Source organism: Euleptes europaea, chromosome 4, assembly GCF_029931775.1.
Source record: "Euleptes europaea isolate rEulEur1 chromosome 4, rEulEur1.hap1, whole genome shotgun sequence".
NCBI classification, from domain to species: Eukaryota; Metazoa; Chordata; class Lepidosauria; order Squamata; family Sphaerodactylidae; genus Euleptes; species Euleptes europaea.
Genome location: NC_079315.1, coordinates 4,689,355 through 4,717,208, shown reverse-complemented (window position 1 = coordinate 4,717,208; position 27,854 = coordinate 4,689,355). Strand labels below are relative to the sequence as shown.

At 48.7% G+C, this 27,854-nt stretch overlaps 1 protein-coding gene across 1 annotated transcript in view; it reads left to right on the top strand.

Moving 5' to 3' along the window:
* NSD2 (nuclear receptor binding SET domain protein 2) overlaps nt 1-27,634 on the top strand; it is an 87,454-nt gene extending 59,820 nt beyond the window's left edge. Inside the window, exons 14-22 of the mRNA XM_056848868.1 lie at nt 390-546; nt 6,680-6,885; nt 9,232-9,335; nt 10,093-10,362; nt 12,259-12,375; nt 13,908-14,049; nt 16,077-16,183; nt 25,464-25,668; nt 27,369-27,634. Coding sequence (XP_056704846.1) covers nt 390-546; nt 6,680-6,885; nt 9,232-9,335; nt 10,093-10,362; nt 12,259-12,375; nt 13,908-14,049; nt 16,077-16,183; nt 25,464-25,668; nt 27,369-27,634 — 1,574 coding nt within the window. The remainder of the gene's footprint in view (nt 1-389; nt 547-6,679; nt 6,886-9,231; nt 9,336-10,092; nt 10,363-12,258; nt 12,376-13,907; nt 14,050-16,076; nt 16,184-25,463; nt 25,669-27,368) is intronic.
* The last annotated feature ends 220 nt before the right edge of the window (nt 27,635-27,854 follow it).

Below are 27,854 nucleotides of genomic sequence, written 5' to 3'. Positions count from 1 at the left end.
CTTCCTCTGCACAGCAACCCTGGTCTTCCTTGGTGGTCTCCCATCCAAATACTAACCAGGGCTGACCCTGCTTAGCTTCTGAGATCTGATGAGATCAGGCTAGCCTGGGCCATCCAGGTCAGGGCATGGGGTGTGTGTGGGGGGGGAGGTAATTTGGAACTTCCGGCATTGTGCAGGAGGTTGGACAAGATGACCCTCGTGGTCCCTTCCAACTCTATGATTCTCTCCGAACTCTCTCAGCCCCGCCTACCTCCCAGAGTATCTGTTGTGGGGAGGGGAAGGTGATTGTAAACCAGTTTGATTCTCCTTAAAAGGTCGAGAAAGTCAGCATATAAAAACCAACTCTCCTTCTTCTTCTAATTATTGTGCTTTTTGGTGTGTTTGTGCAGGTGGAAGCCTTTTGTGCTGCGAGTCGTGTCCGGCCGCATTTCACCCAGATTGTTTAAACATTGAAATGCCAGACGGAAGCTGGTATTGCAACGACTGCAAGTCAGGGAAGAAAATCCACTTTCAGGATATAATTTGGGTCAAACTAGGAAATTACAGGTGAAGACTTCTTGAAATCAGATCTTTGAAGGGATCTGGCATGTTAATAATTGCTAGCGTGAGAGCCAGCGTGGGGTAGTGGTTTGGGGCGGTGGGCTCTGATCTGGAGAGCCGGGTTTGGTTCTCGCTCAGAGGGAGAAGGGCATCTTCATGATGGGTGTTTCCTTTTCCTCTTATCTCGGGAGGCAGGAATCAAATATTTAAATTTTTCTGACCTCTGAGGGTAAACGCCCCCTTGTGATCAGTTCTATTTCCTGCCTTGAACGGGAGAGCAGCCTTCTAGCAGCTCTCTGCTACAGAACACAATAGAGAAACCTTAACCTTACTTATTAGACCTAAAAATATTCTTATTTTAACAAACTTAAACTATACCTAACTACTACTCAATTCTATTAACTGTCTTAATTTTCTGCCTATTCTCCTCAGAAGGGTCTTTTCCCGCCAAAACAAAATGGCGGATCGGCATCAGGACAGCTATATAGCGCCTGCCGATTTAGACCCTAGCCTGCTAGTGGCCTTACCACTACAATTATATGAACCCTCGGACAGTCACTCTGGTGACCTGAGGACCAAACTCAAAAGGGAAGGGCGAAAGCGGCAAGAACGGCGCAGGCAAGTACAAACGGCTCGGCTCGACCCCTAACAAGCGCGCCAAACGCCTGCTGCAAAGCGCACGCTGCTCTGCCGCGCCTGAAAGACGCGACTGCCAGATCGTAACAGAAAGCGGCCGGGAGGAAACAACGGCGGTAGCCGCTTCTCCCACGCAGCACGAACGGGGGAAATGAAGGAGGCTGGCCGCTCGTCTTTGCCTCGCCGTGCTCCGTCCTTAGGCGGCTCGCCTATTGTTATTCAAGGACGGGAAGCATCAACAGTTCACAGCAGGAAGCAGCCAGGAGAACACAGCGGCGGTAGCCGCTTCTCCCACGCAGCACAAAAGGGGAAAATGAAGGAGGCTGGCGGCTCGCCTTTTGCCTCGCAATGCTCCGTCCTCAGGCGGCTCGCCTATTATTATTCAAGGACGGGAAGCATCAACGGAGACATCGACTGCCGGTAAGGTGACTTTGCCCCCCCCTCATAGATGCAGCCTGTTTTACTCCTGTAAGAGCAGAGCTCTCCGCCCTGATTAAAAACGCCTTCACAGATGGCTGAAGGGCAGTACAACCTCCTTATCCTTCCCCATCCATGCAGGGATCGTAGGGATCACATCCTCCAGCACCACAAACAGTAATCTGATCGTTAGAAGGGCAGAATATCAACCAAAGCAGGGGAACGGCTGTGGCTCAGTGGCAGAGCATCGGCTTGGCATGCAGTGGCCAATTCTGGTAGTAGGTGATGTGGAAGACCTCTGCCTGAGATCCTGGTGAGCCAGTCCAGGTAGTACCAAGAGAGTACATGCTGGCCCACCTAAGCAGCGCTGAAAGCTAATTCAGGGCCCCAAAATTGCCAATTGGTGCCCAGACTGTCTATGGTATTTAACGCAGAAGATTTTGTTCTGCATTGGCATAAAACCCTAGCTACTCTTGATCTCTCAGAGGACTCAGAGTGGGAGAAAAGACTCCAGATAGGTTTGTGCCAGCGCTTGATTATTTCTAACTCTGTTGAAAGCAGAGTGGGAGAAACCAATGGCATCCATACAATGCTCCACAGCCTCTAGGAAGTTTTTATATTTTGTTTAACGGTGCTTCTGAAATTCTAAAAGTGCCTTCAGTAGAACCACCTGTCACTGCCTTCACCCCTCCAACCTTGTTACATGACCTTGCCATGATTAGGGACCCTATAGATAGGAAGGCAGAGTTAGCATGCATAAATGCTCAGAGGCCTTGGCACTCACTATCAAGCGCTTCTATCATATCTGCCCTAGTATACAGAGTGGCAATAATTTGGACTAGGAAGTTATATCAACTTTTTCCACAGGAAGAAAGAAACGCCTCTACAAGAGTACCCATGTTTTTTGAGAGTGGTATTCTTTCTAGCTGATTTGACCTTCGATACCATGCCATATGCAGCTAGGACACTAACCACAGCATCAGATGCCAGAAGGGCATCCATGTTTTTTGAGAGTAGTATCCTTCTAGCTGATTCTACCTTAGATACCATGTCATCCATGTTTTCGAGAGTGGTATTCTTTCTAGCTGAGTCCTCCTTAGATAACATGTCATACGCAGCTAGAACACTAGCCACAGCCTCAGCTGCCAGAAAGGCTCTCTGGGTACGTCCCTGGCAAGTGGAGTATATAGATCAAAATTGGTTCTTTGGGCTTCCTGTATCAGGGAAAGACCTTGCTTGGAGACAATTTGGTTCCCATATCAGTGGAGACCAAAGACAAGATTCTATGCAAGGAATCCAAGGGATCACTCCTTCTGTGTCCTTTCGTGCATACCACATACTTCAAAGATACAGACCTGATCAACCTAGAAACCACTGGAACCAGAATCGCAGCTCCTTTCGTAAAGGATGACGATTCAATAAATCTCCAAAATTCTCCACCTTCCAGGGCAATAAAGGGGATAAACCCGACCACCCAACCAAACAGTGACGCCAGCCACCAGCCAGTGGGAGGCAGGCTTAGTCTATTACACCCTCAGTTGTCACCTCCCAACCAGGCCTCTGGGTCACAAACATTATCTCACAAGGCTATCAGATAGAGTTTTTCTTACACTCCTTCACATCGACTAGTAATTTCTCCAACATCCAAAAAACCAGAACAAAATACATAGAACTTCAGAGGCCTCTTAGACATCAAGGCGATGGAGCCAGTCTCTCCATTAGAGCATGCATTGGGAGTCTATTCAGTATTCTTTACTGTTCCCAACAAAGGCGGCGGATGGAAAGCCATCCTAGACCTCAAGTTTCTGAACAGATTATCCCATTAAAGCGCTTCAGGATGGAGACACTAAAGTCAGTCATACAGGTCCTCAGAGAAAAGGATTTTCTTACATTCTAATACACCCGGCACATAGTTGTTTCCTTCGGTTCCCATACAGGGGACACCTCTTCCAATTCAGAGCCTTACCATTCGGGTTAACATCGCCCCTCCTCGAGTATTCACCAAGGTTCTGGGCACACCAGTCACATCACTGCGCAAGGAGGGTGTGAGAATGCACCTTAGAAGACATTCTGATTTGCGCAACCTCAAAATAGCAGAGCATAGATCATTCAGAGGGAGTTCTGAAGAGGTTAACAGAACACGGGTCATAATCAACTTCAGAAAGACCCACTTAGTTCCATCCCAACGATTGAGAGAGATTGGGGATGGACATAGACACACTGACAAACTCCTTATAACTCCCAGTGGACAAAATCCACAACATTTCATCTCTAGCAAAGAAAGCGATTAATTCCCGGTCGCCTTCTCTCATGTCCTTGACCAAACTGAAGGGTCACATGTCTGCATGCATTCCCGCAGTTCAAGGGGCACGCTTACGAGCAAGACCTCTTCAATGGTTCCTAAGGCCGTACCAAAGAGATATACCAAGGAAGAAGTGACCGAAATCTCATCCTGACCGAGGAAGTCAGATCAAGCCTAGTATGGTGGTTTCAGTCTCAGAATTTGACGAAAGGAAGTTGGTATCTCCGTCCAACACCGATTCAAATCTTCACGGACGTGTGTCTGTCAGGTTGGGAAGCCACACTCAAGGGACAACGGCGCAAGCAACATGGACCATCAAAGAACAGAATCTTCACATCAGTGCCCTAGAAATCAGGGCGATCCTCAGAAGCGACTACATTTTTCCTTGGGCCGAGTCCAACCTCTCATCAAAATCAGTGGAACATATTCAAGGCAGAGTCAACATACAAGCAGACTGGCTCAGCAGACAGACCCTCAGCGAGGCAGAATGGTCTCTACATCCAGAGGTCTTTCAACTTATTACTCAGAGATTCGGCACGCTACATATTCATCTGTTTGCATCCAGCATCAACCACCAGCTGCCAAGGTACTATTCCAGGTTCCGTCAACAGGGGGCGGAATAAACGGACCTCTTAATGTCACCAGGGCCACACGACCTACTATACGTGTATTCCCCTCTCCCTCTCATACCAAGGGTATTGAGAATGGTACGACTTCAAAAGGCATCAGTCAGATTCATAGCTCCATATTGGCTGCGACGACCGTGGTTCCCATCTATAATTCAGATGTCCATACAGAACCACTGGAGACTTCCAGACAGACAAGATCTCCCTCTACAAGGCCCAATATGCCATCCCATTCCAGGGTGGCACAAACTGACCGCATGGGCACTGAAAGGAGATGACTTATAGCCCTAGGCTATAGCCCGGTGGTCGTCACTACCATATTGGCAACAAGGAAACCATCAGGAGGGACAGAGCTTAGGGCTAGCTACCTGCACTCTACAAAGGCAACTGGCATCTATAGCTACCATAGTACCCAAGGTATCTGGATACCGCTTAACCAAACACCAAACACCTTTTTAAGGGGCGTCAGTTGTTTAGCTCCTCCTGTTAGATACAGGTTCCCAACTGGAGCCTGCACACAGTTTTGACAGCACTCAGAAAACTACCATTCGAACCACTCACTGAGGTAGGACAAAAATGCAGCTCCAAGTTTCACAGGGAGCAGGACATAGTGCTTACATCTTTTTGCACTAACCACAAGAATCCTAAGGAGAAGGTCTGGCACTAGCTAGACCTAAGAAGGGCGCTACCTGTTTACATTTATCTTACTAAAATTATTAGGAACTCTGACTCCTTATTCGTTCATATCTCACCACCTGACAAGGGCAAGCATATGTCCAGGGCATCCATTAGTAGGACTATCACCCTATACATAACACAGACTTATAGAGTAAGTAACCTACCTGCTCCTGCGGGCGTTACTGCCCACTTGGGAAGAAGTGCGGCTACTTCAGCAGCCTTCGACTGCCGAGCTTTATGGAAGAGATATGTAAGGCCTCAACTTGGTCCTCGGTGTCCACATTTGTGAGACACTACAAATTAAATCTATACTTGTCAGCAGATGCCACCTTAGGCAGACGAGTATTGCAAGTATATTTCAGGACGTCTAACCCTCCCAAGGGTGGGGACAGCTCTTGTATGTCCCATCATGAAGATGCCCTTCTCCCTCTGAGCGAGAAAGAGCCTTGGCTACTTACCGTGAAGGCTTCTTCTGCTCAGAGGGACGAAGGGCATCTTGCCCGCCCAGACGTCAGTATAAATAAAACAAATAAAATAAATATAAATAAAACAAAGAAAATAAAATTACAGGTAATCATGGTTATATCTAACTTCCAGTTGACCTTCAATTCAAGTTAAACGTTCTTTGTGGTTCATGACTTATAGTTATCCTAAAAGTTCGTTGTTAATGTTTGTTAGGAGCTTATTTCTTGTATAGAATTATAACTAACATGTTTTCTTCAGTCTATCTTAAATATATAAGGCTCGGAAAGTCTTTAACTGATCACAAGGGGGCGATTACCCTCAGAGGTCAGAAAAATTTAAATATTTGATTCCTGCCTCCCGAGATAAGAGGAAAAGGAAACACCCATCATGAAGATGCCCTTCTTCCCTCTGAGCAGAAGAAGCCTTCACGGTAAGTAGCCAAGGCTCTTTCTCCCCTCCTCCACATGGAGCGTTTACGTGATCTATGATTTGAAACCTTTGTTCTGTGCTTTTGATTTGAAACCTTATCGGCCTCTTCACGATCATAGCCCATGGCCTCAAAGATTGTCCATTGCTGGCTCTCTAAAGGACTGATCTCCCAACTCTGGAGCGGCGGAGGCTGATCTGGTGAACTGGATTTGTTTCCCCGCTCCTACACACGGAGCCAGCTGGGTGACCTTGGGCTAGTCACAGCTCCCTTTGAGCTCTCTCAGCCCCACCTACCTCACAGGGTGTCTGTTGTGGGGAGGGGAAGGGAAGGTGATTGTCAGCCGGTTTGAGTCTCCCTTAAGTGGTAGAGAAAGTCGGCATATAAAAACCAACTCTTCTATTCTTCACATTTTGTCTCCCCTTCTGCAAAGGATCTTGGGGTGGCTGGGAATAGGGGCGAGACCAGCCCGTTTGGTTCGCTGAAGGTTTATAATGGAATTAATATGGAACACCCACTGCCAGCATCTGTCCCGGAAAACAAGGTTCTCAAATGCTTCTTTCTTCTCTTGCCATGCTTCTGTGGTAGGTGGTGGCCTGCGGAAGTCTGCCATCCGAAAAACGTCCCCCCAAATATTCAGAAAATGAAGCACGAGATCGGAGAGTTTCCTGTGTTTTTCTTTGGCTCGAAAGATTATTACTGGACGCATCAGGCCCGCGTGTTTCCCTACATGGAAGGAGACCGGGGAAGTCGATACCAGGGAATTAAAGGAATTGGAAAAGTCTTCAAGAAGGGTACTAATGTGTAATCATTCTGAAGTACAAATCACTTGTACTCTTTGACTGTACATAATCTTGTCATCAGAAGCATAAATATTTGCAAAAGCTCCGCCATCTTTAAAGGGGAAGAGGTTTTCACCACAAATTCTCGGGGGAATTGGTGACTACTGTTTGTTGTAGGAGAACATAATACTCCAATGCAGGGGTCCCCAACCTTTTTTAAAAGCCAGCGTGGCGTAGTGGTTAGGAGCGGTGGACTCTGATCTGGAGAACCGGGTTTGATTCCCCACTCCTCCACCTGAGCGGTGGTGGCTAATCTGGTGAACTGGATTTGTTTCCCCGCTCCTGCACATGAAGCCAGCTGGGTGACCTTGGGCTAGTCACAGCTCTGATAGAGCTCTCTCAGCCCCACCTGCTTCACAGGGTGTCTGTTGTGGGGAGGGGGAGGGAAAATTGTAAACTGGTTTGATTCTGCCTTAAGTGGTAGAAAACATTGGCATATAAAAACCAACTCTTCTTCTTTCTCTTCCTCCTCCTCTTCTTTTTTCCAGTAACTTCTTCCTCTAAAAAAAGTTTTTATTTTCAAATTTATAAGCAAACATACAGACAATACTATACAAACAACATTACAATACATAAACATTTCAGACTTGAAATCTACAACATTTAATTACATACATTCTCTGGGTGGGCATAACCAATTTTGATACTGTCTTACATTCTTCCCCACACCAAGGGATCAGTGTGTCTGTATTTGTGGATCCTCACCTCTGGAGGACTTACCTCACTACTTGTGTGGGGGGGGGGAGGTAGTTGTGAATTTCCTGCATTGTGCAGGGGGCTGGACTAGATGACCCTGGTGGTCCCTTCCAACTCTGTGATTCTATGATCCTATTTTGCCCATTCTATGAAGGCCCCAGGGCTAAATTTTTGGCAGTAATATTATACCCGAATGCAGAGAAAATTACATTTCTGTTACCTGATAATTGATGAATATGTGTCATATAGAGTCTATTTATTTAATCCTGATGCAAAGAAAATAAGGTTTAATGTGGTATCAGAAGGAGCAGCTACTTATCTTTTAAATCGAAATATTTAAGTATATTCCATTATCTATTTTAATATTTTATTTGCTAATCCACTGTATTTGTATTATTATTTATTTGTTTTAGTAAACTGATGGCCAGTGGCCATATATGATAAAATTTTCTATTCTCTACATTCTTCCCTATGTTGGCTATGATATGTTAGTCACATTGAATATATCCTACATAATATAATAAACTTTCCCCACTTGATTATATACATTTTTCTAGCTCAGATATTACCATTTAATTTACTATATCTTCTGTAATCACTTATTAGTTATTTATTAATAATGACTAACTTCCACTTACACATTTTACTTAAATATAAATGACGTAACCTTATTACGGAAAATTTTTTAAACATTTCTTTTAAGAAGCACACACACTGTATAATTTCCAGTTTCTTTGAATCTCTTCGCTAGGTCGTCTATTTACATAACTCGTCGACTTGGCCATCTCTGCTTACTTTGCTAACTGGGTCCCCAGCTTTTTTGAGCCTGCAGGCTACTGTGGAATTTTAACACTAGAGTGGCCGGTGCAGCCAAAAAATGGCTGCCACCAAGCGGCTGCCTTGGGGGACAGTCGGCCACTAAATAGCTGCCACCAAGCGGCTGTCTTAGGGTTGCCAATTTCCAGGTATGAGTAGAAGAAGAAGAGTTGGTTTTTATATGCCAACTTTCTCTACCACTTAAGGGAGACTCAAACCGGCTTACAATCATCTTCCCTTCCCCTCCCCACAACAGACACCCTGTGAGGTAGGTGGGGCTGAGAGAGCTGTGACTGGCCCAAGGTCACCCAGCTGACTTCGTGTGTAGGAGCGGGGAAACAGATCGAGTGCACCAGATTAGCCTCTGCCGCTCACATGGAGGAGTGGGGAATCAAACCCGGTTCTCCAGATCAGAATCCACTGCTCCAAACCACTGCTCTTAACCACTACATCAAGCTGGAGATCTGGAGTTCTGCTATTACAACTGATCTCCAGCCGATAGAGATCAGTTCACCTGGAGAAAATGGCCGCTTTGGCCATTGGACTCTATGGCATTAAAGTCCCTCCCCTCCCCAAACCCCGCCCTTCTCAGGCTCCTCCCCAAAAGCCTCCCGCTGGTGGCCAAGAGGGACCTGGCAACCCTAGGCTGCCTTGGGAGACAGTCAGCCACAAAATGCGCTTTTTCACACGCATACCATGAGTGCCGTCTGGATTATACGTTGCGGTATGTTCATATGGATACAATAATTTGTTCCCCAAATGTCTGATTTTTTTTTTTTAATTAAGCTTTGCAAGACGCTGAAGCACGTTTTCGAGAAATTAAACTTCGGCGGGAAGCCAAAGAAACTCAGGAAAACGAGCGCAGACCTCCTCCTTACAAACACATAAAGGTAAGACGCTTGGGGCCGTGTGTGCTTTCTTTCTTCCACCCTCTCTGTTATGTTCATCATTAATTGCACTGGGAGAGGTGCTCGTATGCAGCTCCCCCCCCCCCTTACAGCATAGAAGAATCTGTAGACAGGAACCCTGGAAGAATGAATGGTGACGGTGGGTGGGGGAAAACACTTGTCAAGATCTCACCAGTCATAAATGGACTGCAGAGGTGGCTGTGAAAAGACGTATCGTTATTTGTTTTCATAGTCTAAAAATAACTTCTTAAACGCAGCTGAGGAAGGAGGCACATAATGGGATTGTACTGTTTTGCTTTTCTTTGTGCTGTACATTGGGAAGAAGAAGAAGAGTTGGTTTTTATATGCCGACTTTCTCTACCACTTAAGGAAGAATCAAACCGGCTTACAATCATGTTCCCCTCCCCTCCCCACAACAGACACCCTGTGAGGTAGGTGAGGCTGAGAGAGTGTGACTAGCCCAAGGTCACCCAGCTGGCTTCATGTGTAGAAGCGGGGAAACAAACCCAGTTCACCAGATTAGCATCCACTGCTCATATGGAGAAGTAGGGATTCAAACAGGTTTTCCAGATCAGAGTCCACCGCTCCAAACCACCGCTCGTAACCACTACACTACGCTGGCTCTCAGGTGGGGTGGTGATTAAAGTTTGATGAGTTTGTTGGATTATAGTTTGCTTTTGGGGGGGGGGGGAAACTTCCAATGACTTCTTCAAATCTTTTATTTGTATGTCTCCCTCAGGTAAATAAGGCTTTTGGAAAGGTCCAGATTTACACTGCCGACATTTCCGAGATTCCCAAATGTAACTGCAAACTCTCCGACGAGAACCCCTGTGGTCTCGATTCTGAGTGCCTGAATCGGATGCTGATGTACGAATGCCACCCACAAGTGTGCCTCGCGGGAGACCGCTGCCAGAACCAGTGCTTTACCAAACGCCAGTACCCCGAGACAAAGATCATCAAGACGGACGGCAAAGGGTGGGGCTTGGTTGCCAAGAGGGACATTAAAAAGGTATGCAATGGGAGATCTGGGTCAGCTTCGCAGGAAGCACAACAAGATGCCTCAATTTGGGGTAGAGAATTCCCTAATTCTTCCCAACATTCGTGGTTTTTGGGGTTTCCTGTTTCATTCTCACTAGGGGTATCGAAGCCTGCAACAGTTAGGTGGAAGAAGCAGTGGACTTGAAGGGGAAAGTCATTTCCCCCTATGTGTTCAGTGCCGTCAAGTCGCTTCCGACTCATGGCGACCCTGTGAATCAACGTCCTCCAAAATGTCCTCTCTTTGACAGCCTTGCTCAGATCTTGCAAATTGAGGGCTCTGGCTTCCTTGATCGAGTCCATCCATCTCTTGTTAGGTCTTCTTCTTTTCTGCTGCTCTCAACTTTTCCTAGCATGGCTGTCTTTTCCAGTGACTCTTGTCTTCTCATTCCCCCCATATTCCCCCTCGAAACACTATTTCCTCTTTCCCTCTCCCTGGCAGCCCCTGTCACCCTCCCCGTTTCTCCCTGCTTTTTCTTCTCCCACCCACCAACCTTCCTCTATCTTTAGAGGTGGTAGGAACAGATGCAGACAAGCTGGGTCGTGTCCAGAGGAGGGCAGCAAAGATGGTGAGGGTTCTGGGGACCAAGTCCTATGAGGAAAGGTTGAAGGAGCTGGGTATGTTTAGCCTGGAGAGGAGAAGACTGAGAGGGGATATGATAGCCATCTTCAAGTACTTGAAGGGCTGTCATAGAGAGGATGGTGCCAAGTTGTTTTCTGTTGCCCCAGAAGGTCGGACCAGAACCAACGGGTTGAAATTAAATCAAGAGTTTCCGTCTAGACATTAGAAAGAATTTCCTAACAGTTAGAGCGGTTCCTCAGTGGAACAGACTTCCTGGGGAGGTGGTGAGCTCTCCTTCCCCAGAGGTTTTCAAGCCGAGACTAGATTGTCATCTGTCAGCAATGCTGATTCTATGACCCTAGACAGATCATGAGAGGGAGGGGGGCATCTTGGCCATTTTCTGGGCATGGACTAGGGGTCACTGGGTATGTGTGTGAGGGGGAGGTAGTTATGAATTTCCTGCATTGTGCAGGGGGTTGGACTAGATGACCCTGGTGGCCGCTACCAACTCTATGATTCTATGAACCTCACTGTCCCCGCAGTACAGTGTTTTGATTCTCTGCATGGCCCACTTCCTGAACTCATCTGGAATTGCTGCCTGTGCAGAGGCTAATCTGTTGAACTGGGTTGGTTTCCCCACTCCTACACCTGAAGCCAGCTGGGTGACCTTGGGATAGTCACAGCGCTCTCAGCCCCACCTACCTCACAGGGTGTCTGTTGTGGGGAGGGGAAGGGAAGGTGATTGTAAGCCAGTTTGATTCTCCCTTAAGTGGTAGAGAAAGGCTGTTACCGCACTAGGTATTCCCAGCAATGTATTGAAAATGTTATAAAAAACATCGCTTTAAAAGGGTTTTTGGATGCCACGGCTAAAAAATGGTTGGAAGATGTCTTCACAGCTAAAGGGGCCAAACAAAGTGTGAACAGTATTTTTTATAACAGTTTCAAACTCTTAATATATTGGTGGGAATACATAGAAAGTGCGAACAGTATTTTTTATAACATTTTCAAACGCTTAATACATCGCTGGGAATACCTAGTGCGGTAACAGCCAAAGTCGGCATATAAAAACCAACTCTTCTTCTCCGTTCTGTCTTTATGGCAAGGTAAGGTCTGGGGAAAATGAAATTTGGACTTGGATTCAGTAAAGTATAGTGAGAAACGGGCCAGACAGTGAGAGAGAGAGTGGTCATGATCAAACGTTCAGACTCTTCAGGCTAACCCTTTATCCAGTTTACCCCCCCGGCGTCGGTAGAACTTCCTCCAGTTGGTTTTCTATATTTTTAGTGGTCAGTGCTCTCTGTTCTCCAGGGCGAGTTTGTCAACGAATACGTCGGTGAGCTGATCGACGAAGAGGAGTGCATGGCCAGGATCAAATATGCGCATGAGAACGACATCACGTACTTCTACATGCTGACGATCGATAAGGTACGGCGTCTTTCAATGTCTTAATCCAAAAGTACTCATCTCAGACTTCAGGCTATTAACTATTCCGCAACAATATAATTTTCTTAAGAAAAACATAAAAGCGTGGTCATAGTGTCTCGTGGGTATTTTTCATACCAATAAACAAAACTGTGTGTGCGTTAAGTGCCGTCAAGTCGCCTCCAACTCATGGCGACCCTATGAATCAGCACCCTCCAAAATGTCCTATCTTTGACAGCCTTGCTCAGATCTTGCAGACTGAGGGCCGTGGCTTCCTTTATAGAGTCAATCCATCTCTTGTTTGGTCTTCCTCTTTTCCTGCTGCCCTCAACTTTTCCTAGCATGACTGTCTTTTCCAGTGACTCTTGACGTCTCATGATGTGACCAAAATACGACAGCCTCAGTTTAGTCATTTTAGCTTCTAGGGTCAGATCCCTCCTTAAGGGATCAATGGCCCCATCCGCAGAAGAGAACAGGCAGTTCCAATGGTGAGGAGGGGCAGAGGAATCCTTGAAGGTTAGCTACTGGGCAGCAGCAGTAGTGGAAGGGGACACTGGCAGAGGATCTTTCGTAGACAACGACAGGGCCACTACGGCTAACCCTGGTTAGCACTGTGCAGAAGAAGGCACCGGTAAACCACTTCTGGCCAACCTTTACCTTGAAAACCCTTTGATGAGACAGTCTAAAATAGAAAACAAAACTATTCCCACCATAAACAATAATGTTTTAAAGTCAAGCATTTAGTGAGAGTTGGCTCATATTTAGTGATAGAATTCCACACTCCTGTTGCCCATTAACCCTTTGCCCATTTCTCTTTCTTAATGACCAGTCTGGAAGCTTTATTGACATTTTGGCAAGCGGAGCGCAGGGAAAGCTGTCATCTGTTGAGGTAGTGGTTAACGTTTCCGCGCCTGTCAGAGCAACGCCTCTGTGGTCAGGCTCTATTAATTGCTGCTATTAATCGGCAGCCCAAGAGGATTTGCGCCAAACCCCTCGCCCTGATGTTTAATGTGCTGCAATCTGTGTTATAAAGAGCCCTGTGGCGCAGAGTGGTAAGCTGCAGTACTGCAGTCAAAAGCTCTGCTCACGACCCGAGTTCGATCCCAGTCGGTTTGAGGTGGCCTGCTCAAGGTTGACTCAGCCTTCCATCCTTCCGAGGTTGGTAAAAGGAGTACCCGGCTTGCTGGGGGTAAAGGGAAGATGACTGGGGAAGGCACTGGCAAACCCCCCCCCCCCCCGCAAACAAAGTCTGCCTAGGAAACGTCAGAATGTGATATCACCCCTTGGGTCAGTAATGACCCGGTGCTTGCACAGGGGACTGCCTTTACCTAATCTATGTTACTCCCCGGTTCCAACAATTTCAAAACTGTTTTCAGTCTTCTGAGTTTTCTGTTGTTGTTATATTTCTTATTGCCTGGGCGTTTGTTTTTGTTATATTGTTATGGCCTTTGGCCTCACACCATAAACGTTAGCTACCTTTACCTACATACCTACCTAATAATTGCATGCTGTCCTTTTCCCTTCTTCACTTCCAGGATCGTATCATTGACGCCGGCCCGAAAGGAAACTATTCTCGTTTTATGAATCACAGCTGCCAACCAAACTGCGAAACTTTAAAGTGGACGGTTCATGGGGACACTCGTGTAGGACTGTTTGCTGTATGCGATATTCCTGCAGGTGATTTATTTATTTAATCTTTCTTTTATCCCCCGAATTTGTATCCCGCCCTCCCCAGCAAGCTGGTTCAGGGCGGGTAACATCCTTAAAACATAACATACAGTTCAACAAAACAAGAAAAGCAGCTGTAAAATCCTCAAACCCCATAACAAGCCCTATAGCAAAGATGGTGCGCAAATTACTAAACTGTGGGCCCCATACTGGTGGCACCCCTTCCACTCATGTTGGAAGAGGGGGGAGGCCAGTAATGATGGTATCTGCGGCCTTCCTTAATTGTAGGCCTGGTGGAAAAGCTCTGTCTTGCAGGCCCTACAGAACTCTTTAAGGTCCTGCAGGGCCCTGATGTTACTCGGCAGAACATTCCATTTTTTAAGAAATGTATGCGCTATATAGTTTCCCATTTTTGGGGGGTACATGTTTTTTTCTTACCATTGCTGATGAAGAATGCATCCAGGATTTTTTTTTCCCTCTTCCAATAGAGAATTTTTTTAACACAACTGGCGGTACATTGTAATTAGCAGGCGCTAGACTGAAGCATGCCCTGAGGGGCCGGGGGCAGAGGTGTGGCATTTTGTAAGAATTATCCCTGTCTCAAAGGAGCTTGGCTCTTGGACACACATGAAGCTGCCTAATATTGAATCAGACCCTTGGTCCATCAAAGTCAGTATTGCCTACTCAGACCGGCAGCGGCTCTCCAGGGTCTCAGGCAGGGGTCTCTCACATCACCTCCTTGCCTGGTCCCTCTGACTGGATATGCCAGGGATTGAACCTGGGACCTTCTGCAGCTATGCTGAACTGTAGGCCGTGGGCTCCTGCATCCTTCAGTGTTCTGTGCCCTTGGCACGAAGGGAGTGCAGAATGCCCTTTGCATAGCACCTTTGTGTGTGCATCACAATAAAGATTTAGTTCAGAGCAACAATTTACAAGCTTTTCATGCCTTTCTGCTTTTCCTCCCTCTTCTAAACAGGCATTGTTCTCCAGGCTTCAGCAAAAAAGAGTGTCATTTCAAAAGCTCATTTCTCTCTTTTTTTTTTTGTTATTAGATCTCTTCAGTGGCGTCTCCAAAGCAGTTTGCAACGTACATGCAGTACAATCTCACAGAATCATAGAGTTGGAAGGGACCACCAGGGTCATCTATTCCAACCCCCTGCACAATGCAGGAAATTCACAACTACCTCCCCTTCCACACCCCTAGTGACCTGTACTCCATGCCTAGAAGATGGAGGGAAACCCCTCCATGATCCCTGGCCAATCTGGCCTGGAGGAAATTGCTTCCTTACCCCAAAGTGGTTTTTATTTCAGCAATAAAACATAGAATCATAGAGTTGGAAGGCACCTCAAGGGTCATCTAGTCCAACCTCCTGCACAATGCAGGAAATTCACAACTACCTCCCCCCCACACCCCCAGCGACCCCCACTCCATGCCCAGAAGAACTGCCTAAGGTCATAGAATCGGCACTGCTGACAGATGGCTGTCCAGCCTCTGCTTAAAAACCTCCAGGGAAGGAGAGCTCACCACCTCCTGAGGAAGCCTGTTCCACTGAGGAACCGCTCTGTTAGAAAGTTCTTCCTGGTGTCTAGACGGAAACTCTTTTGATTTAATTTCAAACCCGTTGGTTCTGGTCCGACCTTCTGGGGCAATAGAAAACAACTCAACACCCTCCTCTCTATGACAGCCCTTCAAGTACTTGGTTATCATATTACCTCTCAGTCTTTTCCTCTTCAGGCTAAATATTCCCAGCTCCTTCAATCTTTCCTCCTAGGACATGGATGGAAAAGGGAGAGGTGGAGATGCAGAGGCAGAGAAAAGGAAACAAGTTAAAAAGCAGAATTTTAAAATGCTGAACGCAGCAAATCACATTTTCGGGATCAGTCACATGATGCTCTCTGACCCCTCCCTTTTCTGGCTGTCAGACTTGTATTGCTGCTTTGCTGAGGGAGGGTCAACCCAGTTGGCCAGCAGGGGATTCTTGTGCCTTTAGAGCAGAAGCGATCCTAATAAACATCTCTTGATTTCCTCAACTCAGGGACCGAATTGACGTTTAATTACAACCTGGACTGCCTGGGCAATGAAAAAACAGTGTGTAAATGTGGTGCTCCAAACTGCAGTGGTTTCCTCGGTGACAGGCCAAAGGTACGTAGAGCGCACAAGGGGTCGGCCGTGGTCGCTTGTTTCTGACCCTGCTTCTGATATTCGTCCATCTGATTCATGACCGCTTGTTCTCTTCTCTGAGGATCAGAGGACATCTGATCAGCGGGTGTTTCTTTTTCCTATGCTCAGGGAGAGGCAGGATATTAAACCTTTTGCTGCCTGCCCTCTGCTGGAAACGCCCTGAACTGTCAATTCTCCTCCTGCCTCAGAGGGAGAAGCAGCGTTGGAGCGAGCTCCGTAGCTAGGCCTTACAACTTATTCCTTTAATCTTCTACTCTCAACCTTACCATCCTATATTTCTGTCTCCTAACAACTGTTCCCCTCCGTTTGTCGTGTTCCCTTCCTCCCGTGGCCGCCTTTGTCCTTTTGTGCTCCGTTTTCCCCCCCTCCTCCCGTGCCTCCATATTTTCCCTCTCGGAGAAAAATGGCGGCGTCGCCAGAGCAGTCTGGGGAGGAACTCCTCTCAGGAGATGAGGCAGTGGCAACGGAGCTCCTTCCCTCCCGCCGGCACAAGCCAGCAGAAAACTGCGGAGGGAAGGGCAAGCGGCGCCAGGAGACTCCCGCCACGGCGGCCAAATCAAAGAGGAAGCCGGCTGAGGACGACGGAGAAAAAGGCGCGAAAAAGACGCGCGCCGAGAAAACAACCGCGGAGCCTCCCCGTTCGTCCCTGATGGGTGACAAGGGTGAGAGCACAGAGCCCGCCCGTATTGCCAGCTCCAAGGGAGAATCAGCTACGTGCAGTGCAGGCGGTAATGTACAAACCTCCCTTCCCCTTTTAACAGTGGGGGGGGGGGGCAGTGAGCAGGGGATGCTTGAGCTTATGAGAAGGGCTTTAAGAGAGGAATTTGCCCTCCTTGGGGAATCGTCTTCCAGGAGGCCATTGAGTTCAAGGGCATCCTCCCCATCTAGAGGCTCTGTGCGTTCAGAGCCTACAGCCCAAGGTTCCAGCTCTGCCTGGCCAACAAAGGCAGCCAGAAAGGCACCCCCACCCCCCAATTCCAAGACAGTTCACCAGCATCTCTCTTCCGAAGATGAGGAGAGAGAAGAAGGACAGTTCTCCTCAGAAGAGGAGCAAGAAGGGGGGGCTCTCCACCCACGTTTATTCAAGGGAGAAGACTACCAGTCCTTCTTATGTAAAGTCATGGCAGCCCTTGACCTCCATGAAGATGAGGACACTGAAATTATTAAAAGCAAAACTAAATTCAGGGGTTCTAAGGAGTTTTTTGCCAGATTACAGTCTAAACCACTTTCAGTGCCTTTCCCTGAGTATTTTGAAGACTTAATTAAGGCAGAGTGGCAAAAACCCATGTCAACTAAGCAGGTGCCAGCTTCAATAAAAAAGTTGTATACCCTGGAACCCAGAGCCATGACCTTATTGCAAGTACCCCTGGTAGAAGCCCCTGTGACAGACCTACAATCCTCGGGCTTAATATCAGAGGACGGGGCAGGTAGCATAAAAGATCCCCTAGATAGAAAAATTTATTATGCCACAAAAAAGGCGCATGAGACTGCAGCTCTGTCTATCCAGGCATCAGTCACAGCAGCCCTGGTGGCAAGAGCTAGTATAATGTGGATTAGGAAGATTATTGACTTGCTTCCACAGGAAAACAAGAGAGTGCTGGATGGCCTAAACAGGCTCCTAAAAGCCTCCAACTTCATGGCCGATGCTACCCTGGACTCTATGTCCTTCACAGCAAAATCTTTGGCAGCGTCCTCGGCGGCTAGAAGGGCAGCCTGGATTAGATCCTGGTCGGCTGACGCAGGGTCAAAATCCATACTTCTGGGATACCCCTTCGAGGGAGGTCGTCTCTTCGGTCCCAAGCTAGATGACATCCTCATAGAGACCAAAGACAAGAAGAAAGCATTACCTAAGTACCTCAAGAAAGATGGAAAACCATCATTTTCACATTCCTTTCGGACCTTTCGGACCTCCCACTTCATGGCTCGCCCCAGATCCGATGGACGAAGAGGCGGCTGGAGTTCAGGCCGAGGATCCTTCAGGAGAGGTTCAAGATTCGGAAGGGGATCTGCCTTCCAGAACCAAGGTCCAGAGAAGTCACCACGATTTGGTGACAAACAAAACAAGCAATGACTCTTCAGCAATTCCAGTAGGGGGCAGACTTATTTATTTTGCAAACATCTGGGACTCTCCTCACACAGATGCCTGGGTGCAACAACTAATTCGCTAAGGCTACAGCATAGAATTTCTAAGACCCCCTCCAAATAGTTACGTGATATCTCCGATCTCTCGAAGACCAGACAAAGCCCTTCGGACCCAGGCAGCCATCCAACACCTCTTAGAGATCCAGGCAATAGAACACGTCCCAACCTCAGAGCAGCGAGAAGGGGTGTACTCCTTTTTCTTTACAGTACCCAAAAGAAATGGAGATTGGAGGGCAATACTGGATCTGAAGTATGTCAACCGCTTTGTCTGCAAAAAACACTTCCGGATGGAGACACTCCGCTCCATTGTGGAGGCTCTACGACCTCGGGCATACCTTACATCTATCGACCTGACGGAGGCGTATCTTCACATCTTGATACACCCATCCCATCGCAGATACCTCCGCTTCACCTACGGTCAACTACACCTTCAATTCAGGGCCCTCCCCTTCGGCCTTACGTCTGCGCCAAGGGTCTTCACCAAAGTCCTGGTATCCATCGTGGCAAGCCTAAGAGAGCAGGGAATTCATATTTTTCCCTACTTAGACGACATCTTAGTAAGCGCCCCTTCGGAACAGCTCTCCCGCCTTCACACAGACCAAGTTGTTCAGACCTTGATCCACCACGGCTTCTTGGTGAACATGTCAAAGAGTCTAACTACGCCTGTTCAATCAATACACCATCTGGGAGCCATCATTGACACTTCTCAGAACAAGATGTTCCTTCCTCAGGACAAGATCTCCAAACTGATCACCCTAGCCAAAACCACCATGTTGGCAAGAACGACTCTTCTCTAGTAAGTCTCTCTTCTCTAGTAAGTCTCCAAGGCCTTATGGTGTCCTGCATAGGTCTGGTACCATGGACTCGTCTACACATGAGGTCTCTTCAATGGTTCCTGAAACCTTACCAGGTACAGATCTCCCAAAAGAGAAACCCTCGCATGGCTCTGTCCCAACAAGTCAGGAGCAGCCTCAAGTGGTGGGTACGCCGAGAAAACCTGGCCAAAGGACTCTCGTACATACAAGACTCCGCGATTCAGATTTTTACGGACGCGAGCTTAGAAGGCTGGGGAGCAACTATACAGCATCACATAGCGCAGGGTCAGTGGACAACGTCGGAGACTCGTCTCCATATCAACAAACTAGAGTTGAGGGCCATCTACAAAGCTCTTCTTCAGTTCCAGCCAATGATAGAGAACAGACACATCCTCATCAGAACGGACGTGTCAGCGAAAGCGTATATAAACAGGCAAGGAGGGTCTCGTTCCTCCTCCGTCCACGCAGAGGCCCTAATCATCCTCAACTGGGCGGAAAAACATCTCGCCTCAATAAGGGCGGAACACATAAAAAGTGTCCTAAACTTGCAAGCAGACTGGCTGAGCAGACAGACGGTAGACGAAGGAGAATGGACTATAAAAAGGGAAATCTTTCATCTCATCCATGCGAGATTCGGTCGTCCGTCAGTGGATCTGTTCGCCTCATCGAAGAACCGACAACTACAGAGATTCTTCTCCAGGTACAATCACCCAGAGGCGGAGGGCGTCGATGCCTTAGAGACTCCTTGGCCAAGGGAGACGCTATATGCCTTCCCGCCCCTCCCGATACTCCCCAAGGTTATCCGGAAGATTCGAACAGAGCAGGCCCACGTCATCCTGATCGCGCCTCACTGGCCTCGCCGTCCTTGGTTCCCAGCGCTGAGAGAACTATCCATTCAAGAACCATGGGAGCTCCCAGTACCCAGGGATCTTCTTCAACAAGGCCCCATTTTGCACCCGGACCCGGCGTGGTTAAAACTGACCGCTTGGGACTTGAAAGGCAGCGGATGCTGAGCTGGGGATACTCAGAACAGGTAGTGTCCACCATGTTAGAAGCCAGAAAATTGTCAACAAAACGCATATACAACTTTACCTGGAAGATGTTTGTGCGCTGGTGTTCTAGAAAGCGACTGGATCCCCTAACCATTACAACAGCCGACCTTCTACGCTTTCTACAAGATGGTTTGGACCTTAAACTAAAGGCGTCCACTCTTCGCAGACAGGTCGCGGCCATAGCCACTGTACTCACCCATCTAGATGGCTACCCCACGACTCGACACTTTCACGTCACCACCTTCCTAAAAGGGGTTTCCTACATATTTCCGCCTACTGTACACAGGTTCCCTACCTGGCGTCTGAACTTAGTTCTAAATGCCCTGACTAAACCACCGTTCGAACCTTTGAGAGAGGTTGCCTTAGCCTTCCTACGTATGAAGGTTCTTTTTCTCGTCGCAGTCACCTCAGCGAGACGAGTTTCGGAGTTGGGTGCTCTTTCTTCCAGGGACAGCCTTTGTGTATTCCAGGCAGACAAAGTGGTCCTTAGGCCGGACCCAACTTTTATACCAAAGGTGAACTCCGGTTTTCACAGGCAACAAGAGCTAATCTTACCATCTTTTTGCCCCAATCCGACTCATCCAAGAGAAAAGAACTGGCACACCTTGGATCTGAGGAGAGCACTCCAAATTTATCTTAAGCGGACTAAGCCCTTCAGACGCTCGGAGGCCCTTTTTGTCTCAATTTCTCCAACAAGGGATCCAAGATGTCTAATCCAAGCATTAGCAAGTGCCTCAAACAATGCATTCAACTCTGCTACAAACATTCTGGCATGTCCTCTCCGCAGGGGATTACAGCGCACTCGATGCGTAGCGCAGTGACTTCAGCGGTCTTTGATGCGCAAGCATCAGTGGAAGAAATCTGCAGAGCTGCCACTTGGTCAAGCCCCTCCACATTCGTCAGGCACTACAAAATCAACACCTATGCCTCTGCGGATGCGGCCTTTGGGAGAAAAGTCCTGCAGCAAGTAGCGAAGGATCCTTAATCCCACCCAGATAACACAGCTTTTGAAAATCCCGCTGATCAGATGTCCTCTGATCCTCAGAGAAGAGAACGGCGCGTTGGCTTACCTGTGAGGGCTCCTTCTTTCTCTGAGGGAAGAGGACATCTTGCCCACCCAGGGTGAAGAATATTAAGAAAAGGATCACGATGCGCTAACTTCAAAAGTACAGTAACCATCCACTCTGTCCTGAGTGTTATTACCCAATGTTCTAACAATCACTGTTCATCTGAATGGCTTCTATGCAGTCCCACATTGGGACTGCGCAGGCGCAGGCCAGCCACGGAAAAGAATTGTCAGCTTCTAGCAAATTCCAAAAGAGTGCTCCCCCTCCCCTTGGGGCATGCAATCTCCCCGCCCCAAGTCACATGACCCAAGGAGGAGGGAGCACTCTTCCCTCCAGTTCTCTTTCTGCCGCCACGGAGAGAGAACGTGCTTAGCTTCGTTCCTAGCAATGGAGTCTAAGAAGATTCCTCCTTTTAAGAAATGCTCTTCTTGTGGGGTGAAGGTTGCGAAATCTGACCCTCACAAAGAGTGCATATTGTGTTTGGGAGAAGGCCACGTTTCCTCTTCCTGCAAGAGCTGTGGTAAGCTCACGGCCAAGGCTCTGAGGGAACGTTCGCCTCATCTCCCACCTTTACAAGGTTTCCCTTCGTCCGCATGAGGACTCATCTGATCACCCCACTGGTAAGGCGAACTCCTCCGATGGGGCCCCAGTGGGTAAAACTACCGGAGCCTCCACCTCGAGAAAGCCCTCCTCAGTCGTCCTTCGCCCGGCGAAGTTTATAGCTCCGGGCTCCCAAGATGGCCGCGGCCGCGGTTCGTCAAAGCATGCTTCCCGCTCGAGGTCTCTGAGGCGCCGCCCGCCTTCTAGGCCGCCGAAGTCCCCTTTGGATTCTTCGAAGAGCGGTCGACGCCGCTCCCCCTCGAAGTCGCCGAGGTCTTCCCGTCGCCGCCTGTCGTTGACGCCGTCACGACTTCATCCTCGGCCCGAAGTAACTCCGCGTTCATCTGAGCCGGTCATCACTGTGGAGGACTCCCCTCCTCATCCCCTGGCAACCCCCTCGGCTCCAGATCCGAGCAGGGCCCAGGAGGTCGCTACGGAATTCAAGGAGCACCTCCTTCAACTTTATAAGGACGTGCCACAAGTACCCTTGGGCAGGGAAATTGCCCTGGAGTCGCAAGAGTCCCCAGATGGCGCCGCCCGCTCGCGCCCTTAAGGCGACAATCGGGGCCCACCGAGCCCAGCTGCTGGCCGGAGTCGTTCCCCGAGCCGGGGCCGTTCTCTCCGCCGGAGTGGATCCAGCCACCAGAGTCGTTCCAGTCGGAGTCGTTCCCGTCAGAGTCGCTCCCGTCGGAGCCGTTCCCCTCGGAGCCGTTCCCGTCGGAGCCGTTCCCGTCGGAACGGTTCGGTTCGCCGGAGTCGCTCTCCTCGTCGCTCTATTCTCTGGAGTCGTTCTCCTCATCGGGGCCGTTTGTCCCATCGGAGTCGTTCGTCCTGTCGCAGCCATCGAAGTCGCTCAGACCATAGGAGCTGCTCCAGTTACCGCAGTCGTTCCGCTCGTCGGAGCCGTTCTGACCGTCGGAGCGTGTCTGGTCCTCGGAGTCGTTCGGGTCGCCGAGGTCGTTCTGGGCAGCGGAGTCGTTCGAATCGGCGGAGCCCGTCGTACCGAAGCCGGCCACATCGTCATCGGTACACCACGCCTTTGATTGATTCGAGGTCGCCAGTCCTTCAACAGGGCCGCTCCTTGTCTAGGTCCCCTGCTTCCCCGGGAACCGACTATGACTCGGACTCCCACTATCCTCCCAATCTGCAACTGGCTGCCTGGAGGATCCTGCCCCAGGCTTATGGTCAGATAGGGTAGCTAAAGTACTCCTCCATTCACTCAAAGCCTCCACTCGTCGTTCTTACGACTCTAAGTGGATACGTTTCTCTGATTGGTCATTAAGCAAGGGCATTTCCCCTGTTACCTGCCCTTTAGCTAGTATTTTTGATTATTTACTGTCCCTTAAAGATAAAGGCCTATCCAATTCATCTGTCAAAGTTCACTTGGCCGCAGTATCGGCTTTTCACCCAGAGATTGACTCCTTTTCAGTTTTCTCTCACCCCCTTTCCAAAAAGTTTTTGAAGGGGCTGAACAATCTATCCACCCGCCGCCCCGCCGGTTCCCCAGTGGAGTCTGTCTTTGGTGCTCTCCCGCCTCATGAACGCTCCTTTTGAACCTTTGGCCACCTGTAATTTGGCCCTACTTTCTTTTAAAACAGCATTTTTAGTTGCTATCATCTCGGCTAGGAGGGTGAGTGATTTGTCGGCCCTTTCCCACTCCCCTCCGTACACTATCTTCCACTCTAACAGAGTAGTTCTGAGGACAAAGTTATCCTTTCTACCTAAGGTAGTCTCTGCCTTTCACCTTTCGCAGGACATTGTCCTTCCTGTTTTTTTCCCCAACCCGTCTTCGGACGCTGACAAGGCCCTTCATTCCCTTGATGTTAGGCGGGCTCTCTTGTTTTATATTAACCGTACCCAATCCTTTAGGGCTGCGGACAACCTCTTTGTCTGCTTTGGGGGAAAACATAAAGATCAACGGGCTTCTCCACAAACCATCTCTAGATGGATTACATGTGCTATCAAGTTGGCCTATGACCTTGCTCACCAGGAATGCCCTCCCATGATCAAGGCCCATTCTACCAGGGCGTATGCGGCTTCCATCGCCTTCTCGTCAAGAGTAGATATCCGGGACATCTGCAGAGCTGCTACCTGGTCCACTCCATCGACGTTCATGAAACACTATGCTGTGGATGTGGATTCAGCAAAGGATGCAGCAGTGGGACGTGCAGTACTGCAATCCCTTTTTCGGTGATTGTCCCACACCCACCGTCCTGGTAAGCGAGCTCGCTATTCTCCCAATGTGGGACTGCATAGAAGCCATTCAGATGAAAAACAGAGTTTCACTTACCTGTAACTGTTGTTCATCTGATGGATCTTCTATGCAGTAACACATTCCCTCCCTCCTTCCCCGCTGTGGGACCTTTCCGCTAACATGGTGGACGGTTCCGTGGCGGCAGGTTGGAGAACTGGAGGGAAGAGTGCTCCCTCCTCCTTGGGTCATGTGACTTGGGGCAGGGAGATTGCATGCCCCAAGGGGAGGGGGAGCACTCTTTTGGAATTTGCTAGAAGCTGACAATTCTTTTCCGTGGCTGGCCTGCGCCTGCGCAGTCCCAATGTGTTACTGCATAGAAGATCCATCAGATGAACAACAGTTACAGGTAAGTGAAACTCTGTTTTTTTTTCACGTTACGTTACCTGTTGTTACGTATTTACAGCCAATTATTCTTGCATGTTTTTCTGCATTACGTGTTATGTTATTGTATTACGTGTTATGTGCTTCCTGTCTCTTTTCACTGCTATGGAAGTCCTCGAATTGACAGTTCAGGGCGTTTCCAGCAGAGGGCAGGCAGCAAAAGGTTTAATATCCTGCCTCTCCCTGAGCATAGGAAAAGGAAACACCCGCTGATCAGATGTCCTCTTCCCTCAGAGAAAGAAGGAGCCCTCACAGGTAAGCCAAGGCTCCGTTCTGGCAGCAGCTCACCAGGGTCAGAAAGAAGAAGGGTTGGTTTTTATACCCCCGCTTTTCTCTACCTTTAAGGAGTCTCAAAGTGGCTTACAATCGCCTTCCTTTTCCCTCCCCACAACAGGCATCGTGTGAGGTAGGTGGGGCTGAGAGAGTTCAGAGAGAACTGTGACTAGCCCCAGGTCACCCAGCAGGCTTCATGTGAAGGAGTGGAGAGCTAACGGACTCAAATCTAGCTGTTTTCCAGAGCCAGCATGGTGTAGTGGTTAAGAGCGGTGGTTTGGAGCAGTGGACTCTGATCTGGAGAACCAGGTTTGATTCCCCGCTCCTCTACATGAAGCCAACTGGGTGACCTTGGGCTAGTCACAGTTCTTAGAGCTCTCTCTGCCCCACCTACCTCATGGAGTGTGTTGTGAGGAGGGGAAGGGAAGGCTATTGTAAGCCGCTTTGAATCTCCCTTAAATGGTAGAGAAAGTCAGCATATAAAAACCAACTCTTCTGCTACCGGACTCGAATCTAGCTGCTCCCCGGAGTTTCCGCAGTTCAGTAAACTTCCCTCGGCAAAGCCTTTTCTGACAGTCCTTTCTCTTCATATGCCACGTTGACCTTTTCTTTTCCTTTTTAATTTGGAACACTTCTATTTTTGCAAACCACTTTCAGAATTCATCTTCTAATGCTTCAGAGGAAAAAGGGAAGAAGACCAAAAGAAGAGCGAGGAGACGCAGAACAAAGAGCGAAGCGAGAAAGAAATCCGAGGATTACTGTTTCCGCTGCGGGGACGGGGGCCAGCTGGTGCTGTGCGACAGGAAATCCTGCACCAAGGCGTACCACCTCTCTTGCCTGGCCCTGGTGAAACGCCCCTTTGGTGAGTCCTCATTACAACAGGTGTCAAACAATAATGCTGGATCCTGTAGACACCGTTTCTTTAAGGTTTTCTTGGAGATTCTTTGCCTAGGAATTAATTGTTGTTTACTTGGGAGGATAGAATCATAGAGTTGAAAGGGGACCACCAGGGTCATCTAGTCCAACCCCCTGCCCAATGCAGGAAATTCACAACTACCTCCCCCAACCCCCAGTGACCTCTACTCCATGCCTGGAAGATGGAGGGAAACTCCTCCATGATCCCTAGCCAATCTGGCCAGGAGGAAAATTACTTCCTGACCCCTAAATGGCTTTTATTTCAGTAATAAAACATAGACTCAGAGTTGGAAGGCACCTCCAGGGTCATCTAGTCCAACCTCTTGAACAATGCAGGAAATTCACAACTACCTCCCCCCCACACACACACCCAGCGACCCCCCCATTCCATGCCCAAAAGATGGCCAAGATGCCCTCTCTCTAATCATCTGCCTCAGGTCATAGAATCGGCATTGCTGACAGATGGCCATCCAGCCTCTGCTTAAAAATCTGCAGGGAAGGAGAGCTTCACCACCTCCCGAGGAAGCCTGTTCCACTGAGGAAATGCTCTAACTGTTAGAAAATTCTGCCTAATGTCTAGACGGAAACTCTTTTGATTTAATTTCAACCCGTTGGTTCTGGTCCGACCTTCTGGAGCAACAGAAAACAACTCAGCACCCTCCTCTATATGACAGCCCTTCAAGTAGATGGAGTTTAAGGTTGTTTTCTTTGGATTGCAATATTTGGTCATTGCAGTTTAAAATGCTGGTCCAAAAAGGACTGACTAGAAACAGAAAAGGAAGCAGCAGCAGCAATATGTAATGGGTGGAGAGACCTGACCTAGATGGCCCAGGCTATCCCGATCTCATCCGATCTCGGGAGCTAAGTGGGGGGTCAGCTCCGGTTGGTACTTGGATGGGAGACCACCAAGGAAGCCCAGGGTTGCCACGCAGGCAACGGCAGACCACCTGCGACCATCTCTTGCCCTGACCTGGACGGCCCCGTCTATCCCGATCTCCTCAGATCGTGGGAGCTAAGCACTTGGATGGGAGACCACTAAGGAAGTCTAGGGTTGCTACACAGGCAACGGCAAACCACCTGAGGTCATTTAAGCAGGGGAGTTTAACTTGAGGTCCGTTGCTCGCTGGACCCACACTTTCTTCTTTAGAAGCTATGGACCAAGCAGTCTCCAAGCTCAAATCAAGTCCCCGCCTTTCCCCTAACCTCCTCCCAGTTAAGAGGAAGTTGTTTCTTAAAACAGAAAATGTCGATACTGTTTAAAACAGAAACTTTTCTTCAGAAGCCAGCGTGGGTGTAGTGGTTAAGAGCGTTGGTTTGGAGCAGTGGACTCTGATCTGGAGAACTGGGGGTTCAATTCCCCACTCCTCCACGTGAGTGGCGGACGCTAATCTGGTGAACCGGGTTGGTTTCTCTACTCCTTTACATGAAGCCAGCTGGGTGACCTTGGCTAGTCACAGTTCTCTCCGAACTCTCTCAGCCCCACCTACTTCACAAGGTGTCTGTTGTGGCGGGAGGAAGGGGAGGTGATTGTAAACCAGTTGGATTCTCCCTTAAGTGGTAGAGAAAGTTGGCATATAAAAACCAACTCTTATTCTTCATTCAGGTATTTCAGAATATCCTCTATATCTTTTTTGTTTCCCCCGGCAGGAAAATGGGAATGCCCCTGGCACCACTGTGATGATTGCGGGAAGCCCTCCATCTCCTTTTGCCACTTCTGCCCAAACTCTTTCTGCAAGGATCATTACAACGAGATGCTGCTTAGTTCTAACTTAAGCGGACAGCTGTTCTGCTCGGACCACACTGGAGAGGATTTCACTGGAAAGAAGGTGAAGAGAGCCCCTCGGAAACTGACCTCAGCGAAGTGTAAGAAAAGACAAAGGAACAAATGGAAGAGGAGGATGGAGTGTAAATAGCAGTGGGCCGCCGTTTCCAGCGCCACTTTGTAGATAAGTTGTGAATAGGGTTAGGGAAGGACACACACTCTCTGCAGAATTGGTTTTACTCCACTGAGCCAGCCACAGCCGGGCGTCCTGCCCCATCTGCACTGATCATGAACGGTGGCTTGCCCAGGGGCAAGCACTTCCAGAACAAAACCAGGTTACTTTTCAGCAATAATGGCAAAACTTGAACTGT